Source organism: Pituophis catenifer, unplaced genomic scaffold (genome assembly GCF_029215685.1).
Source record: "Pituophis catenifer annectens isolate HBS135680 unplaced genomic scaffold, rPitCat1.0.hap2 SCAF_3, whole genome shotgun sequence".
Taxonomy (NCBI): Eukaryota; Metazoa; Chordata; class Lepidosauria; order Squamata; family Colubridae; genus Pituophis; species Pituophis catenifer.
The window spans coordinates 85,861,505-85,879,638 of NW_027256883.1; the positions used below are offsets into that span (position 1 = coordinate 85,861,505).

Here is an 18,134-nt window from a genome sequence, read left to right on the forward strand (position 1 = left end):
TCATCTTAATGTTATTTTTTTCTTTCCTTAGTGTAAAGAAGGAGGATTTCCTCAAGAGCTTTGGTTGGGCGTAAGTGCAGAAGCGGTTTCTGTATACAAGCGTGGAGAGGGCAGACCATTGGAAGTATTTCAGTATGAACATATTCTCTCCTTTGGAGCTCCACTTGCTAATGTGTACAAGATTGTGGTGGATGAGAGAGAACTGCTTTTTGAAACCAGTGAGGTGAGAGAAAATCAGAACTGAACAAGAATTTTGGAAATCATTTATTCCAATAAAATGCACACATGCTAGCTTAAGCATATTGTTCCTCCCTTCATTATTTTAACTGCATATGTAATTTCCTGGCTTTTTATAATCCAGTAGATCAGTGGTCCCCAACATTTTGGGCACCAGGAACCGGTTTTGTTGAAGACAATTTTTCCACCGACCGGGAGAAGGATGGTTTTGGTTTTGCTCAGTCCTCCACTGCTCATCTCTAGCTATGCGGCCCAGATCCTAATAGGCCACGTACCAGTATCGGACTGTGGCTCAGGAGTTGGGGATTCCTGCAATAGATATTTCATTCAGTGTATTTAAATAAAAAGCTACCAGTTTGTTTTACAAAAAATATGAATAGATTTAGGTTTCACTTTAGCCCAAATTGCTTCTATTAAATCATATAATTAAGGGCCAATTTAACAAAAATGTGCTTCAGGTTTTCCTGGCCTGTGTGAGATTGCAGATGTATAATTTTATATTTGCACTGCACGTGCTTCACAACAAAGACAGTAGGTTGAAATGTACACTAACTGATTTTGTTTTGATATTATCTTGGTGTAGGTCATTGATATTGCCAAACTGATGAAAGCCTATATCAGCATGATTGTGAAAAAACGTTACAGCACATCTCGATCCGTGAGTAGTCATGGAAGTCAAAGCAGCTGCAGGTGAAGTCGGAGAATCGGTCTTGTTTCGCCCTCAGTGTTGGAACATCTCTGCCAACCACGCTTTCTCCAAAAATGGTGATCGGCACCTCTTCCAGGAGAATCTGAGCAAGCTTATAATTATAAAGTGCTTGCATATTGCCATACTCAACATGTGTTTATGAACATCCACAAAAACTTTTTTTTACCTCTAGAATAACATACTCTATGCCTTAATATAATACACTGTCTTCTGAGCAGTAAGAAGTGCCTTAAAACGTTTAAGTCCACCTGCATTGACCTATGCTATATTAGCAGAGGGGTTGTGTATCTGAATAAGCCACTTAAGATAGTAAACAGAATGTAATACAGCCATTTTTGCACTAACTGGCTGGTTCATTCATGAGAAAGAAGATTCTGTGTTGGAATGCTGCAGGCAGCTTTCTTTATGGACTTTACTGGGCAATGTTGTATTTTCCCCTTCTCCCACAACCTTTCGTATGTGTGCAATTCAACCTTTCGTATGGATACAATTCAGGTCAATTCTGCTAACTTTATTCCATGTTCACTCTTTTAAAATTAAAAGGGAATAATAATGTGCAATGGTGTAAACAGTCTTTCTGTATATTTTAATAATTCAGAGCTATAATTATCCCAATGGTAGAGTGTCTTTATTAGGCTAGTTTTATTTACAAATTTGGCAAATTTTTCATAGCAATTTTTGTACTTTCTTTCAGAGATTTTTTTCGCCCTTTGGTACATATACGTAGCACATCTATGTTTCTGTACTGCTGTATTTAACTCATGTAGCTGAAAGAAATTGTATTTATAGACTACCCTTAATATGGAAATGTCATTATCAGCACAATATTCAATCATTTGTCTTTAGTCTATGAAGCTGTTTTTAAAAATAGTAAACATTTATTTTAAAAGCACTGCTTTTATGGAATTTTTGTCTCCTGGGTTTAGTTTTATTAATTGTGAAACCTTCTGTAAAAGAAACCTGATTTGATGTCAGGTTGAGGAAGCTAAGACATATATTCTACATATGATTAAATTAGTACATAATTCTTGACCTTCCTCCAGTCATAGTGGCTTGCAACATAAATATTAGCAGTTTTTTTAAAGCTTCAGTTCCATATCCTGTTTTTCTACAGTACAGTATACCTGAAGTGATTTACAGTACTAAAACATCTTACAGAAATTCAAACGGCAAAATCCTCAAGACAGTAACAGTATTGAAATGATACAAACTACACACAATTATTTCTCTTCTGTACCTGATAATTCATTAGTTGGTGCAGTCATTAGCAATGGCCTCAACAGTTATTTGTTTTTATTTTGTCCCATAACTTCTGTTCTTTATGCAGTACACTAAATAAAATACAAAATAAAACAATAGTAGATAAAAACCAACCAAAAAATTTCAGCATTCGAGTTAAAGACAGCCAACAGTAACAAAGTAATATACAATACATAAATCACAGTAAAAACCTCGGCAAATAATATGGATGTACATACAGTACTAAAACACATTTATTTCAGGCTTGAGGAATTAACTGCTGAAAGGACAATTGTACATGCCCTCCCAAGTCTTTACATGAAATGCTTCATAAACGCCATTTATGTCTCTCTTATGTCTCCCCTTGTAAACAGGAAAAAAAGAGGGAAAGGTAGCCTCGGCCATCTGAACATTAGAAACTAGGCCCACCTTTAGGGCTTTGGGGGAAAATATTAGCACTTCTTTCTTTGAAGATTGGGTGGGTGGGTGAGAGATCAGCATTCTCTGGCACTCCCTGAAATATCATTCTGATAACAATTTAATTGCTACTTTAACAGGTAGTACTAAAACAGGAAATTTAAATTTTTTCATGCTTGCTAGAAATGACTTATTTTTATATGAATGGTTCCCAAGAAAGCCCTATCATCTTCTTGCCAAATTCAACAATTTAGATAACTGGGAAATATATTAATTTAAGATTAGAAGACATACCAAAGTTATTAAGAATACATTTGGCACTCATAGTACTAAATTGGAAGACAAATTGGATATGATATCTGAAATAGATCTCATATTTCTGGCGGCATACTACTTTCAATACCAGAAGAATAAACCCAATTACTGGGAACATCAGCAGAATATTGCTGTGCTGAAGTTCTCCTTGTAGACTTTCCATATATACCTGGATGGACACATTAACAGGATATGTATATGAGTCCATCTTTGGAAAAAGCTATCCACATTAATAAGCAATACAATTACATTTTTTAAGGACAACACAATTTACAAAACAATGTGGACTTTCGAAATGGAAGAAAAAGGATAGAGAAAGATGACTGTTTCCTATTTAAGCTATATCTGCATCAGGTTACAGTCTTCAATGTAAAGTCACGTACTGTAGATTGGCTTCAAAGGTAGAGGAGTAATCTTAAATTTGCATTAAGGTCCCTGAAAGCTTGCTCAAAAGTCACAAACAACAATTTTTCATTTTCAGCATTCAACCCCTATTTCCATTGTTAGAAAAGTCGTATCTCCTTTCATAAGCGGGAAAGAGAAATTTTACAATAGAGAGATGGCGTTATCACAGGTTTGATACTGTAGATATGATGGTTCAAAGGGGAGATTAAAATACCATCTATAAATATGCAAAATGTATAGCATGTTCTTCACAAAGTAAAGTAAAGTAAATACAGAATATATTTGAAAATTTTGATTGCCAAATATAAAAAGAAAAATGTTTGGAAGTAAACTTTTTTTTTCCTAGATGCAACTTTAAATTCTGACACAAAATGTTGGATTTGTTTATTTATTCCTTTAAGAAAATTTATATGGCCACCCAATTCACTCTCAATGATTCCAGGTGGCTTATTCCAAAAAATCAAATTTTCTTTTAGCCTTTTTAAAGCAGTAATTACACAATTAACAATTGTATTTATCATTTTAATAAAATTTACAGATCTTGAAAAAATTTGATTCAGATCTGTCTTTGGTACTCTGCAAACACGTCTTTTATTTATAGATTTTATTTCTTTTTGAGCAAAGAAAAGACTTTCAGAACTGGGGAATGATAATTAGAATACTTTATCTCAATGGGAAAAAACTGCCATTCTGGTAAGCAATAAAAGGGGCTTGGAAGTAAGCTCCACTGGGTTGGAACTGATCTCATAATTCGACTGGTAGTCATCACAATTTGTTGCAGCCATTTGATATCTTACAGCAAAGGCAATCTTTCGCTGTATTAGATCATATTAGATCATATCCTGATAGATCATATTAGAAATAACTAAAGATTAATCAAAGATACCAAGCATGGGATATTATTGTTTACTGAAGAAGGAAGAGCATGACATTAAAATTCTTCTGTGGCAAAATTAAAATACTGGAAGTAAATACATGTTTTACCTGTTAGACTTATTTATAGCTTTACTTATCAAGAGCGTTTATCATACATTTGACAACTGTAACAAGACAGAATTAGCCCTCTTCTCTCCGCCCACCTCAGATATTCCCCGATGAATGAAGATGAAAACAACATTGAGTGAAGTCGATGTATTGTAATCCAGGTGGCAGCTCTCTCCCCAATCCCAGGGGGGAGGGGGGATCTTTTGCCATGAACTTTTTAAACGATACACCAAATATGGGAGTCTTAAGACGAACTTTTGATAAGCAAGATTGGGGGGAAAATGTTAAGTAAATATTTTTGAGAAAACGAAGGCAAGTATTTAAAAAAAAGATACTAGTGCATGTGGTATGCACTTTATGTATGTATGTATGTATGTATGTATGTATGTATGTATGTATGTATGTATGTATGTATGTATGTATACCTGCGTGGAGAGGTTTTGCAAACGGACCTGGACAAGAAAACAGATGGGAAAGAAGAACCGATTGTTAAATCAGGGGGGAAAAATATCCAATACTGGCTGCCGCGTTATCACACTTCTCATTTTTCTGGCAAAGCAATAAACCATCTGCCTCCATTCGTTCGCTCCTTTTGCTTTTCTAATGGCTGGAGTTTGCAACGTATTCTCGCAATCAATAATACCCTCCCCAAATTTTCCCCGGTCCTCCCCTTTCTCAACGCGCCCCGCTCTGTAGACAAGATACACGCGGGTTATTTGCACGCCGCTCAGACCGACCTCACCTTCCTAATCCTGAAACCTATCCTACCCCCCTCCCCGCCACACACACACACACACCCTCCACCCGCCCCCTTTCAGCTTTTCTTCTTCTGCACTCTCTTGAACGCTTGGAGACCCTGCCCCCAAAGTAGCCAATCACCAAGACTTACTAGCCCCATCGGAGGCTCCTATTGGCTCCTGCCTTACGAAAGGGGCGGAATAAGAGGCTTGACTATGCCCGGATGTTTTCCAAGCCTCCGCTGGCTCGCCGCCTCTGTCTGGTGTCGGGCGCTGTAAGCGACATGGATGGCGGGGAGGAGCAGGTGATGTTGCCGCCGAGCCCTCTGGAAGGGCCCAGGTTGGAGGAGGAGGAGGAGGCGGCGGCGGAGAAGCAGGAAGAGTCGAGCATTGAACCCCAGCCGGCTGCCGAATATTGTTCCGTGATGGAGGCGCTGACTTGGAAGAGGCCGTTCTGCACCCTGGCCAGCTTCCTCTGCGCCAACCTGCTCTTCTGGTGAGCGACGCAGCCGCGCATCTCGGTTCCCCGGATGGTTCGTGTAGACTCCAACAGAGAGTTGCTTCTTCTTTTTCCTCCTCCTCCTCCTCCTCGCCTGGTTTCTCTCTCTCTCTCTCTCTCTCTCTCTCTCTCTCTCTCCCCCCCCCCCCCCCCGCCTTTAGTGGCTCCGCTCTACCATCTGTTCCTTGGCTCGGACAAGAAAAGGTGTTAAGGGCGCGCTCATGAAAAGAGTGCTCCTGACCATGTACAGAGTGTTAGGAGGGCTGTCGCCCAGTCTAGGGGGATTGTTGCTAACAGCTGCCGTCCGGATGCTGCTAAAGCAGAGGATGAAAGTAGTAGATCTGTTTCTCTGTGGGCAGGTTTCCATAGGCGATCGCTGCTAACTCTAGCTACTTGGCGTATCTGTTTGCTTAATCCTTATAAGCCACCTAAGCCAGGAACCTTTACTTCATCGTGTAATAGTGGATTTCATCATTTAATTAAGGCACAGTAGGAAAGGGTTTTTTTTTTCTCTCCTCCTCCCTCTTTGTGGAAGAAGCACAACTGGTTTCTTCATCTTTAGGGAAGACGGGCTTTTGTGGTAGACAACTTATTTATCTGGGTTAGGTTTGCATTCTGTTCGAATAAACAGATATACTTTGCTATTTCCGCTTAGCAACTAAGAGCTTCTGAATGGTGGTTTTCTTCTGCATCTCCTCTGTGGTGACTGATCCTTCCTTCTATTTTCTTTTGCTTCTTCAAAGATGGTGGTGTTGCAAAATATTTCCCTAAGGGACACTCTGGAAAGAAAGAATGGAAGCCCATCGGAATAAGTTAAATGGTGGGGGAAGGGGCAGGGGAGAGAGACTAAGTGGGAAAATGGCTAGAAGAATAAGGTAGTAATTGGCAAGGAATGCAGTGTGGAAGGGGAAGGTGAATCAGCTGCAACTAGATGATGCTAGGGACATCAAAAGCACCTAGAGAACGCTTAAAGGAAAGGAGGAGCTAAAACAGACACGGAAATGTGAAATAAAGAAAATAGTGACAGATTCTGCATGTGATCGTTGGTTGGATTTAATTAGTGGGGTGGAGGGCAGAACAGCTGACTGCAGGCAAAGCCATGTGTAAGCAAAGCCATACCTGTAGCAGAAGCCAGAGATAGGCAGAGGGAAGTAATAAATAAATGCAGAGCAGAGCTGGGAGGGGACCTGAACAGCAGCGCAAATACATCCTTTAAGCTTCATTTTCCTGTTCCACTAGCAAGCAGGTGCACAGAAAAAAAAGGAACAGTGACAGCACAAAACAAGAGATGGGGAAAGGACCACATAGCAGTATGATGAAGGTTTTCTTGGAATCTATTCTTTTTTTTCCCAGCAAATCTTCCTCAAAAGAAAAAGAATTTGAAATTGGTAGTGTAAAAATAATGTGTTTGGAAGCTCAAATTAGCTGGCATATTTTAGCGCATCATACTGTGCAAAACTATCCTATAGGGTTGGCTTAAGGCTCAGAGTGTTGTTGTGTTATTCAAACCCAGAAAATTAGATTGAATCAACAACTTAATAATAGGTTCACAGGTCATGTAGATACAGCTACTGTAGTTAATTGAAATCATCAAGTAAGAATTTAACTCCTGGTTTCTATATAGACAAATGATCCGCATCTTAACCTGCTATCAGTTATATCTCAGAGCTGAAATTCAAAGGGTAGCTGTTTAAATAGTTTGATATTGTCCATTCACCTAACCCTTATCTTTTCAATCTGGTGATATTACAAGTCCAAAATATGAGTTTGTTTGCCAATAGTTATTTCAAATATTGAATGGTTTTCTTGTACTCTATGTTAATGTTAATGGTTACCTCCAAATTCATAATTCAGAGGTAAGGTAAAGGAAAGGAATCCCTATGGATTTTACTCAGCTAGTCATTGCCAACTATAGGGAGTGGTCCTCATCTCTGTATTAAGGCTGTTGAGTCAGCACTGTCCAAAAACATTTCTGTATTCATGTGGCCAGCATGACATCACGGAACACTGTTACCTTCCTACCCAAATGGTACCTATTTATCTACTCGCATTTGCATGCTTTCGAACTGCTAGGTTGGCAGGAGCTGGCGTGACAATGGGGGCTCAGTCTGTTGCATGGCGCTCGAGTTTCAAACTCGGCCTGCAGTCTTTCCAGCCAACCAGCCCAGCTTCTTAACTGCTGAACCACCACACCACCCAAATTCAGAGGCATTGTACTTTTTTTTTTCATCCAAGACCTTCTTCCAGCATCAGAAACACTGTTTTGATCTTTCTTATCATAAATATATATTTATCCATATTTATTTATTTTATTAGATCTAGGCACTGTTTTGACTTCAAAACAAGTCTGGGCAGGTCACAGCATCAAAGAAATTACAAAATAGAGTGTAAGTAGAGTGTAAACAAGATGGTATCCATCCAATTAATACAAAACATGTACAATGAGAATCATCATCTTCCTAGGAGGGAGAAAATATTATTGTTCTTGACTTACCTAAGTTTGTCATTGCTTTCCCCAGGGACTGAATTCTCCTTCACATTATCCATTTTTACCTTCTGATTGTGCCAAAGAAAACAAAACTCTATAACACCTTCACTTCTTTGCTGCATGTTTGCTAAGCAGGTTGACTGACATCTTTTGTAACAGATGTTGTAACAGATTTTTACTTTCCAATTTTAGTTTCATAATTTAAAGCCTTTTTTAGCTAGCAAAGTAGTTTAAGCACACATTTGTTAGTAATACCACTTTGTATTTTAAATTCAACTGTTATTTCTTTAATTCTGCCATTCTTATAATAAATTTAGTTAAACTGAGATGAGAATAGCATGTGTTCTGATCTCACTTTTCTGTTCAGAATAACTGTCAGTTCTTACAGTTCTTTTTTTTTCAATTTTTTTTTATTCAAAATGTTAAAATACAAGATGAGACAAAAAAAGAAAATGTTGAAAAAAACCACACATAAATTGTCCCCCCAATTGAATACTGATATATTTCTAGAATAAAAACGAGATGCTGTGGCATACCCGTTAGCCTTAGTATGTGCCAAATCTTGCTGTAGTCTAGGGGTTGGCAACCTTAAAGACTCAAAGAGCCATTTGGACCTGTTTCCCACAGAAAAGAAAACACCGAGAGCCACCAAACCCTTTTGACATCCAAAATGAAGATAACACTCCATATATCGTTTTTTACCTTTATGCTATGTATAAAAAAGCTATAATGTGTTACATTTATGAAATCAATGAACGGCTACAGAGAAAACAAATTTTTATTTCTGCGTGCAACCTAAACATTTTGAAGTCCGAAAAAAAAGATGGGTCAAAAAGCTCAATAAATCACATGCCGGTGGGTGTCACACATTGGTGGCTGTGACGCATATTTTGAGTGACAGGGAGCCGCAGCAGAGGGATGAAAGAGCCACATGCGGCTCCAGACCCCTGCTGTAGTCAATAGAACAACAGTAGGCTATTTTTAGTTACTTTCTGTTTCTTCTTTCCATCTTGTTTTCTGCTCTTTTGTTTCTCTTTTGATTTCCCCCCCACCCCCCCACCCCTGCATACTGCATTTCTTTCTTCACTCATGAACCTATTATTCTTTGTAAGAACTTATTTAGCCATGTGAGAAATTAGTGGTAATGGTTTAGCAGTCTTCATCATACATTCTGATTTGGGATTCAGACTTGTTTAAATATTTCAGCCACAACCAGCATTTTTCTTGGTAATAATAAATAATTTGCCCCTGCATATTGTTTTGTAGATTTTTTTTTATTACTTTTATAAATAATTCAAGGCAGTAAACATACCTAATACTCTTTCCTCCTCCTGTTTTCCCCTCAACAACTCTGAGGTGATTTGGGCTGAGAGAGAATGTCTGGCCAAGATAACATAGTCGGCTTTCATGCCGAAAGTAAACTAGAACTCACAGTCTCATAGTTTCTAACCTGGTGCCTTTACACTAAATCAAACTGATTTTCTGACTTCTCATCCCAGTTGGAATTTAGACTTCTTTTATAGTAGCTTGACTTTCTTTATGATTGCAGAGTTCTATCTACTGTCACCTCCCATTATTCTTAATTTCACCCATATACACATGACCTAACTGGTAAAGATAACCCTATCAAGAACTTCCACTTTTATCAAAGTTACACAGCAGGTTACTGAGGCTACTGAGTCCTCCCACGATGTCAATTGCTTATGTACTCCTCTAGATTCTAGCTTACATACATGGCATGGAACCAGGGTATTTAAGAGACTGCCTCTCTCTGACTACATCTACCCTTCTCATCAGATCCACCAGGAGAAGCTTGTTACGGGTCTTTCAAATTTGTGAAGGTTGCAAATGTGAAGATTGTTGCAAGGTTCCTTTTTCATCGTAACTGTGAAGAGTTGCTAAACAAGGCTTTCCCTAAATATGGATTACTTGCAACATCTCTGTTCATCTTTGCATGAACTGGAGGGAAAAAGGAAATGCTTTCTCAACTAGTGTGTGAATCCAGGGTTATCCAGTTAAAGTGACTGGCAGTTCAGACAGCCAAAAACATCCTTAATTTGCTTTGGAATGGCTTGGCATAAAATGGGGGAATATTTTAATAGTCTTTAAAAGTTACAGATCTCAATTTCTGATACCCAGCTTCAGAGGCAGTATGCCTTTTAGTAACAAGTGCAGGAGAGGAGCAGCAGAATAGCACATTGTCCCAAAAGCATCTTGCTATCAAAAGAAGAAGATGGGAGAAAGAAGATGCTGAATGGGTTAAGCTTTTTGGTCTGATTGTGTGGGTCTCTTTTTATATATTTAGGGGACTGTGTTGCTTTGATTCTAAGGAGATACCCATCCTGTGCATAGTTAGGCTGCTTAAACTGTATTGGTTGAATAGGTCTTACAATGTGCAACTATGATAATTTCTTATAGAAATGTCAAACATTTGGGACAAATTACAGTTTGAAACTGGAACTTGAGCTCCCTCTCCCCAATTAATATGTATTGCTTTCTTTAAAGAAATACCATTTTGAAATGTTTACTGAATTGAAGCTATGGGTAAATCTTTTAGCTAATGTTCTAAATGTAGTATCTTAAGTTACCACAGTCTTGTGTCTAATATACCTTACTACTTGAGACAGTAATGATACAACCAATACAGTTTCTGTAGCATTTTCTCTGATGCTTCAATCTCCTCCAAATACTCCTATCATTTCATTGATATATGCATTAAACAAAAATGCAAATGAAGTCTCAGTATATATAGTTTGCCAAAGTTGAGTTAGGATCAGATATGAAAGCCTTTTCTGAGACCGAAATAAATCAGCAGGTTAGAAGAGTGCTATAATCTCTTTTTTTTCCATAAAAACAACTGTTGAATCTAATAAGAAACTATTGAGTAATGCATTTGGAAAAGGAACTGATGTTCAAGGAAATATAACATGTCTTCTCATGCATCTTCTTTGCTCTGCATTTTCTTTTAAGAAGATGCCACTAGAAAATGTATTTTCTTTTTAAAGAGTCGCACTTTATTTGCCAGAATTCATTGTTAGATCTTTTATAAACATGTTCTATATAATTACATCTGTCATAAAAAACCTGACTCTGGGTTAGAAACCCACATTAAAGAGATAAATTTACACATCACACTAAGCCAACATTTATTTAACAAATATCTTAAACAATATAGTCTGGTTCATATAATGCAATGTCATTAACTTTGTTTATAAGCCACAGCTGATGGGCTTGCACATTACATTAAAGCTAAACCAAACTTCATGATGACACAGTGTGATGTATACATCTTCTGACTGGTTTTTAAAAAATATTGGTTTCTGAAGATTTAAATCTAGAATAAAAAATTTAAAAATAACATTTAATTTTTCCCCCATCCCCACAAATTCAGTAATATTCTTCCAAAATCATAAGAGTGGGCCTATAAACAGTCACATTAAATTCACAAAATTTGGTTTTGTTTTAAATTGATTTTGATTCCTGGTTATTTCATGTAGCTTTTTAAGGAAGCAAGACTCTCTAAGCTCAATTAAATGATTCTAATATAATTCTCTTGTAGGTTCCTAGCACTAACTCCTTGGAAATTTTACCACCTGGTTTCACTCATACTACTTGGAATAGTCTTTATGCAAATGATGAAGGAATTAGTGTTGTCTAGACTAAAAGGTAAGGTTTTGTTTTTCTACCTGGTTTAGCATGTAAAGTTATATCAGTAAAGTTTGGAAGCTAATCAGTATCTCTTTGTCCACCTAATTTAGAAATTACAGTCTCAGGTAATCTACCTTGGGTGCCACATAAGTAAAAGAGTCCCCTCCCTCTCCATTCTTAGTTTTATTTTAATTGAATTTTGAAATCTAAGATCCTTCTTTATTGTTTTAATATTTTACATTGCATTTTGTCCAAGAAGTCTAGAGTCGTCTTTGGCAAGATGGGCAGCATACATGTTAAATTTATTTATTTATTGCTTAATATTGTGATTAGATAACCTATCAGCTCACTAAGAGAAATGGCTCATATCAACTAATTTATCCCAGAATATGTTCGGATGTCAGCTCCTAAATTGTAAAGTTCATATTCACGTAAGCATTTTTGAAAGTTTGTACAGCGTTACATGATTTCTTTCCCTACAAGAGCCAATTCCTATGTTACATTTGTATAGCTTAATTATGATCTGAATATGGGTCACATACATGTGTGTGCGCATGTGAGAGAGAGAGAGAGAGAGAGAGAGAGAGAGAGAGAGAGAGAGGTTGGTTGGACCTCCAAGGTCCCTTCCAACTCTGTTACTGTTAAACTTGATGGCTCATAAGTAATGTATTCTAGGCCACAAAGGAAATACTTTTGCTTTGATTATTTATCCTATTCTGATTTCAGGTGGGCAGTTATGGCGACGTCTCACTGACTAGTAAGTGCTGCTGAGTTACTCCTTATTCCATCTATAAACTTTATTTTACCAGGGGCTTTTAAGTATCAGAATTTCCTCGTAATTTTCATAAATTTAATACTACTATTATATTTTCCTGTGATTCAGAAGAATGTTTACAATTTCAGATTTCCCTCTTAATAAGTTCTAGCTAAAATGCTAAAGCGCACGTGCTTCAATGAAAGTTAGTCTGGGTAAATTTTCGGTGAATTTTCTTTTGCCAAATTCCTTTAGTAAATGACTATTTGGCATATGCTATAATGCACTTAAGAATCTGTATTCCATCTGAGATATGATGTCAGTACAAATGCTATAGTAATAAGACATATCTAAATGTGGAACAAAAATTAGCACCTCTATATCACCCTTTACTTTTACCTCTCGTTAGCAAGAGAAACAAGATTACTGAATTGTTCTACTGTTTCTCTGAAAGAGCTTGGCTCTGAAAGAGTATTCATAGTTTTAATCATTCGTGATAGAATCGCATGGGATATGTTCAGCCAAGAGAAATTGCAGTGCCAAAGTTGTCTAGGATGATTCATAACTGAAAGGATATTTGATGGAAAGATGTTCTCCGTATGCCTAAATTAACACCTATAACTGTTATAGCAAACTGGGTTTTGAATGCATAGAATGATATACCCGCTGGAGAATAGATAGCAATGTGAAAATTACATTTCTGACTTGGACTCAAATTTCTTTTAACACTGTTGCCTTGGTTGTGACTATTCCTCATGTTCCTCAAGTTCATTCCTACTTTCCATTACAGCAGGGCTCACATTGACCCAGGACACTATTCCAAAGATGGATGCCTGCAGAAAGGAAACATCCTTGAAGTGCCATATTGATAATATTGGCAATAATTCAAGAGTAGGACTCAAGGAGTGTCTTCCTTAATAATTCTTATTGGATAGGCAGAAACTCCGGGAAATAGACAGCTGTTCTGATCTAGGCTTCCTGAGACAGTAAAAAGCACACAATTAGTCCCCCAAACCCTCTTTTTATTTCAACGTCTGTGAATTATGTTCATTCACAACCTGTAATGAGTCACAAATAGTTTGTAAAGAGTCCGACAGAAGTCTGCCACAGTCCTTCGGGATAAGGCTGATAAGCCCCCACCTTTATCTTTTATATCTTTTTATATTTTAAAATTATGGGTATTTTAAATTATGGGTATTAATTCAGCCAAATTTATTTAATTCATTTTATTTGATTTTAAATTTTGTATATCTATGTGTTTTATTTCATGGCTGTACACCGCCCTGAGTCCTTCGGGAGTAGGGCGGTATAGAAATTCAATAAAATAAATAAAATAAAATAAATCTCCCTTGACATGCTGCCAAAGACCTAATTGGCAATTAGCTTTGCAAGGCCACACACAGCACAGAGTCAAAACAGAGCTTCAGAATTAAAACCAACCAGAACGAACGAAGTTGCTTCCTGCAAAGGCTCATGTCCCTTTGCTCCACTTTTATGTCTTATGGGAGGGGCCAATCATCTCCAAGCCTTATTCCTGAGTCGCCCATTTTATCTTAATTGTTCTTGCCTTCTGGCAGCTCTGCGCATGCACACACTGTTCCTCTGCCTCGCTGACGTCAGACTCTGGAGTCAGCATATAACTGTCTGTCCCCATCTCACACATGCACACAGACAGCCGGGGGTTAAATAAAGTGGCAGACAACCAATTCTTCCGATAAGAAGCTTGGCAGAAACCCAGTATTTGCTTGCCAAGTACTTTACTCATAAACAAAATACACACAGTCAAGAATTGTCCAGTTCGTAAAATAAATCCAAGGCCGATAATGTTGTTTCCAAAGATGCAATGTGATTCGATAGTAGTTAGTTTTGTCCGTCACAGAGTCTGAATGGCCACCTTACCCCCTTTTATACCCTGTGGGGTGTGGTCCAGTGACTCAGCTTAATCTCTGGCACACCTTTTCTTCTGTTGCGCGCGCTTATCTCTGCGACACTGCCAAGGATCCAGCCAAGACTCATTTCCCTCATCACTGTCCACCTGTGGCTGCATGGGCGTGCTTGGCCCCGGCCCTATCTCTTGCCTTTCGGCGGACACGGAAGGCATTGCCAGAGAGGAGGGTCCTGGAGAGGGAGGCCTTGCCAACTCCTCTCGTTCACTCTCGGAGTCCTCTCCTGCTGATGACACAGGCTCAGGTAACGGAGCCACAACAATAACTCCTAGATGGCCCTGGCCCCATCTCTGCCTCCAATGCAGAGCCCTTCCCCAGACTCCAGAACTGGCCCATATTCCTCTTCAGCCTCCTCACTGTCCAACTCTGCTGCCAGCTCCGCAGGCTGCCAGCAAACCATAACAACAGCTCCCATACATCTAAAGGATGTTCTAACTTTTTAAAAAAAAGTATTTAGAAAATACTGTGCTGTACTTTGTATGTATGTGTATAGTGATTGAATGAAGGTTCAGGCTTTCAGAAGTTGTCAACCAGTTTTATCATCTTTTTTTTTTAGCATACTGGTGAAGACAGTTCATGTTAGCTTCATTTTGATCTGTCTTTCAGTTTCTGGGCATACTTCCTCTAATGCTGTAGTTCTAATATGTCTATATGTGTGCATGGATGTATTTTTCTTAATATGGAAAAAGATAGTGGATTTATTTGTTTATTTAAAATACATTTATTAAAGTTTACAAATACAAATATGAAAGACTAATACAAAGAAAATGAAAAATAAAAGTGTATTTCATCTTCTTTAGTATTTTAGTAAAAAAAAAAATCTTCCCATAGCTCATCCCTTATCAATAATCAAATTGTAAAAAATTATCATTCAGTCCTAATTAACAAAGATCTGTTAAGAGCTGTCAGAAATAGTAACAGATATAATATATGTATTTTACATATATATGACATATATACTATACCGTATGCATGTATGTATGTACTGTATACACAAACACACAAATAAAAATTACAGGAAGGTGATGAAGCATTCCAAACATCCTTTGTGAACACTCCAAAACAGTAAGCATGGACAAAAGATAAACCATGTGATCCCTTTTCATTCCCAACTTCCCAGTATTCATCAGTAAAGATTAAAAATGTTTAGCATCGTTTCCTGAAGTTGCTTACAATTCTTAGCATAAAACATGACTATATTGAGACAAATTCTGTTGCTGCCGTTCTTCAAAGTTTCTTCAATAAATACTGGGGAAAGTAGGCTGAAAGCTTCCCATGCCATATCCATACTTTTGAGCATCAAAAAATTAGAATGCTTTTTTAGTTGGAAGCATGGCAATTTGCAGGAATGCTTACTGAAATATTCTTTTCTTTTTTTCCCCCGTCTATTCCAAAGAATAAATTACATTCTTGGTAATTTGTGTGAAGATCCTGAAGAGGGCAGTAAAGTGTATCAAATATGATGTACACTGTATGTTCTAAGAAACAATATATAGGCTTTTATGTAATTACATATATGGCATTTCCTCAGTTTTCTTAAGCAGATAGCTAGATGATAGACAGGCAAACAGATATAATACACACATATACAACACATTTATTTCAATCTACAATTCTTGTTATTCTTATTCTATTGGATTTTCCATAAAACTGGATTATAAATAATTCCACTGATGCCTAAGACTGTGAGAAGATCATGGTTTAAGTGTTAGATCCTTTACTTCTTCATACCTTTCAAACTTTAATTTTTATATTATAACTTCTAATTCTTCACTTCTATTTATATTCTATAAGAATAAAGTTTTAAACCATAGGAAAAGAAAAAAATACATTATGAGTTTTGAGAGCCAGTTTGATGTAGCAGTTAAGTTACCAAGCTAGAAACTGGGAGACCATTAGGCCCAAAGCTAGCTAATTGACCTTGAGCCAATCACTCTCTCTCAGCCCTAGAAAGAAAGCAATGGCAAATCATTTCCGAATCTTACAGGAACTAGGCATGCAGTCGCTAGGTGTCAACACTGATTTGAAGGTAGAAAACAAATCCATATGAGTTGCCTTTTCATTTTTCATACAGGTAAAAAAATTAATTTTATTTATACTTGCAAATTGTCATCCAGCAGTAGTATAAGTAAGAAGAGTGTGCAGGATTGAGGACTGCGAAGGTTGGAAGGGTTTCTGTCAGCATAGTCATTGATGAAGAATAATACACTAGCCTCCTGACCTTTACTTGTAGCCTGGCTTGCTAAACACAATTATTTATAAAACACTAGCAAGTGTTACAAAACACTCTCTTTACAGAAGGCACAGCATCCAGGTTATAATGATACTAGAGGGTGTGTTTTCCATCAGAACATCTGATTAGTTGCTAACTTTGGCAGGAATGTCCTGGCACAAGTTGATCACAGCATGTGAATGCTTTAGCAAAAAAACATGTTTATTTTCTTTCACAATTTTTCTGCTTAAAGCCTGACCTCATGCAGCCTTGTATTATGCATGGAAATAAAGTGTTGCAACATATTTTCTGTGAAGTGGGTTTCTCAAGTAAACAGAGACATGGTTTGTTTATGTACCAAAAATCAGTGAATGTTTAAATAGTGAAATATTTCTGGCACATTCTGTATGTCCTTTGATACCCTTAATCATATAGCAACTTGGTCCATGTTTAAGTCATTGGCCATATTTCTGAAGGACTTATTGGGCATGATAGAATTTACATGAGATGAATTCTATTGTGTAGAAAACAATGTGTGACTTTTATAATTACCACTGCGTGTGATCAGTTATTTCATTTTATAATACACTATATACCACCCAAACTTGGATTCTGGCATATTACAATAGTTACATATTTATGTTACCAAATATAACTCATTTTCTTTTAAGTATTTAGATCATATTAAATCAGTTCTTAGTGCTTACATACAATGTCCTTGAAGGGAAGGAAAATAGTTTGTTTCATTATTATACTTTGGGAACACTTTTAGGGAAGTTTTCTGAAACGAAAAAACAATTGTTCCACATAATTTGGGGGAGAGGGGAGTGTCAAAACAAACATTTTTCAAATGTTAGGAGAAAAAGAATTTCTTTCCATATTGCTATTCCTCTCTTCTCTCGTATATAATGTAAGAAATATTATAAACACTACCAAAAGAGTGACATTTTTTTAAAGTGTGCAACAATATAGACAATTGACACATTAGTTCTTAGCAATATGCTATTTAGGCTTGGATTCAGATTTCTCCAGAAATCAGTTTCTCTGGATTGTCCATAAAATGTAGTTATTGCAAAGGAAAAAAAACTTACGGTCAGTGGCATTAAACATGTTAATGAATGTGGGTATTACAAACTGCCTAGAGTCATAAGGGTCAGGGATGGATTCTACTTAACCTTTACTACCAGTTTGCAACGGGACCACGTGTGCGCTTCTGCACATACACAGCTCACACATGATGACGTGGCGGGTGGGCGGAGCCTCCCACCTGTTTTACTGGCTCTATAGAACCGGACCAAACCGGGAGCAACCCACCACTAATAAGGGTAGATGGCATACTGATTTTTGAAATAAAATAATAACAGAATAATACAGTCAAAACTTGCTTTCAGACATATATCATTCTCTCATCCAGTGTTTGATACAATTTATGACTAGCTCTAGCTGAAAGCACAGTTTCATAATACTTATTTTTTAATTCTCATAGCTAAAGGATATGCAGTGTCTTAGATTTTGTATGTTTTTAAGGTATGTATTTTTATGCA

At 37.3% G+C, this 18,134-nt stretch overlaps 2 protein-coding genes across 4 annotated transcripts in view; both read left to right on the forward strand.

Moving 5' to 3' along the window:
• The window catches only part of MYO10 (myosin X), a 103,304-nt gene extending 101,638 nt beyond the window's left edge, over positions 1–1,666 (forward strand). The window contains exons 39-40 of the mRNA XM_070940766.1: positions 32–223; positions 821–1,666. Of these exons, the coding sequence (XP_070796867.1) occupies positions 32–223; positions 821–931 (303 nt within the window). The 3' untranslated portion in view covers positions 932–1,666. The remainder of the gene's footprint in view (positions 1–31; positions 224–820) is intronic.
• A 3,601-nt stretch (positions 1,667–5,267) lies between these two features.
• The window catches only part of RETREG1 (reticulophagy regulator 1), a 43,489-nt gene continuing 30,622 nt past the window's right edge, over positions 5,268–18,134 (forward strand). For 2 of the 3 annotated variants that reach the window (XM_070940768.1, XM_070940769.1), the window contains exons 1-3: positions 5,298–5,539; positions 11,590–11,696; positions 12,405–12,435. In XM_070940768.1, the coding sequence (XP_070796869.1) occupies positions 5,328–5,539; positions 11,590–11,696; positions 12,405–12,435 (350 nt within the window). In that variant the 5' untranslated portion in view covers positions 5,298–5,327. Of the gene's footprint in view, positions 5,540–11,589; positions 11,697–12,404; positions 12,436–18,134 lie in introns of all 3 variants that reach the window. The other variant, XM_070940767.1, reaches the window with a different exon arrangement.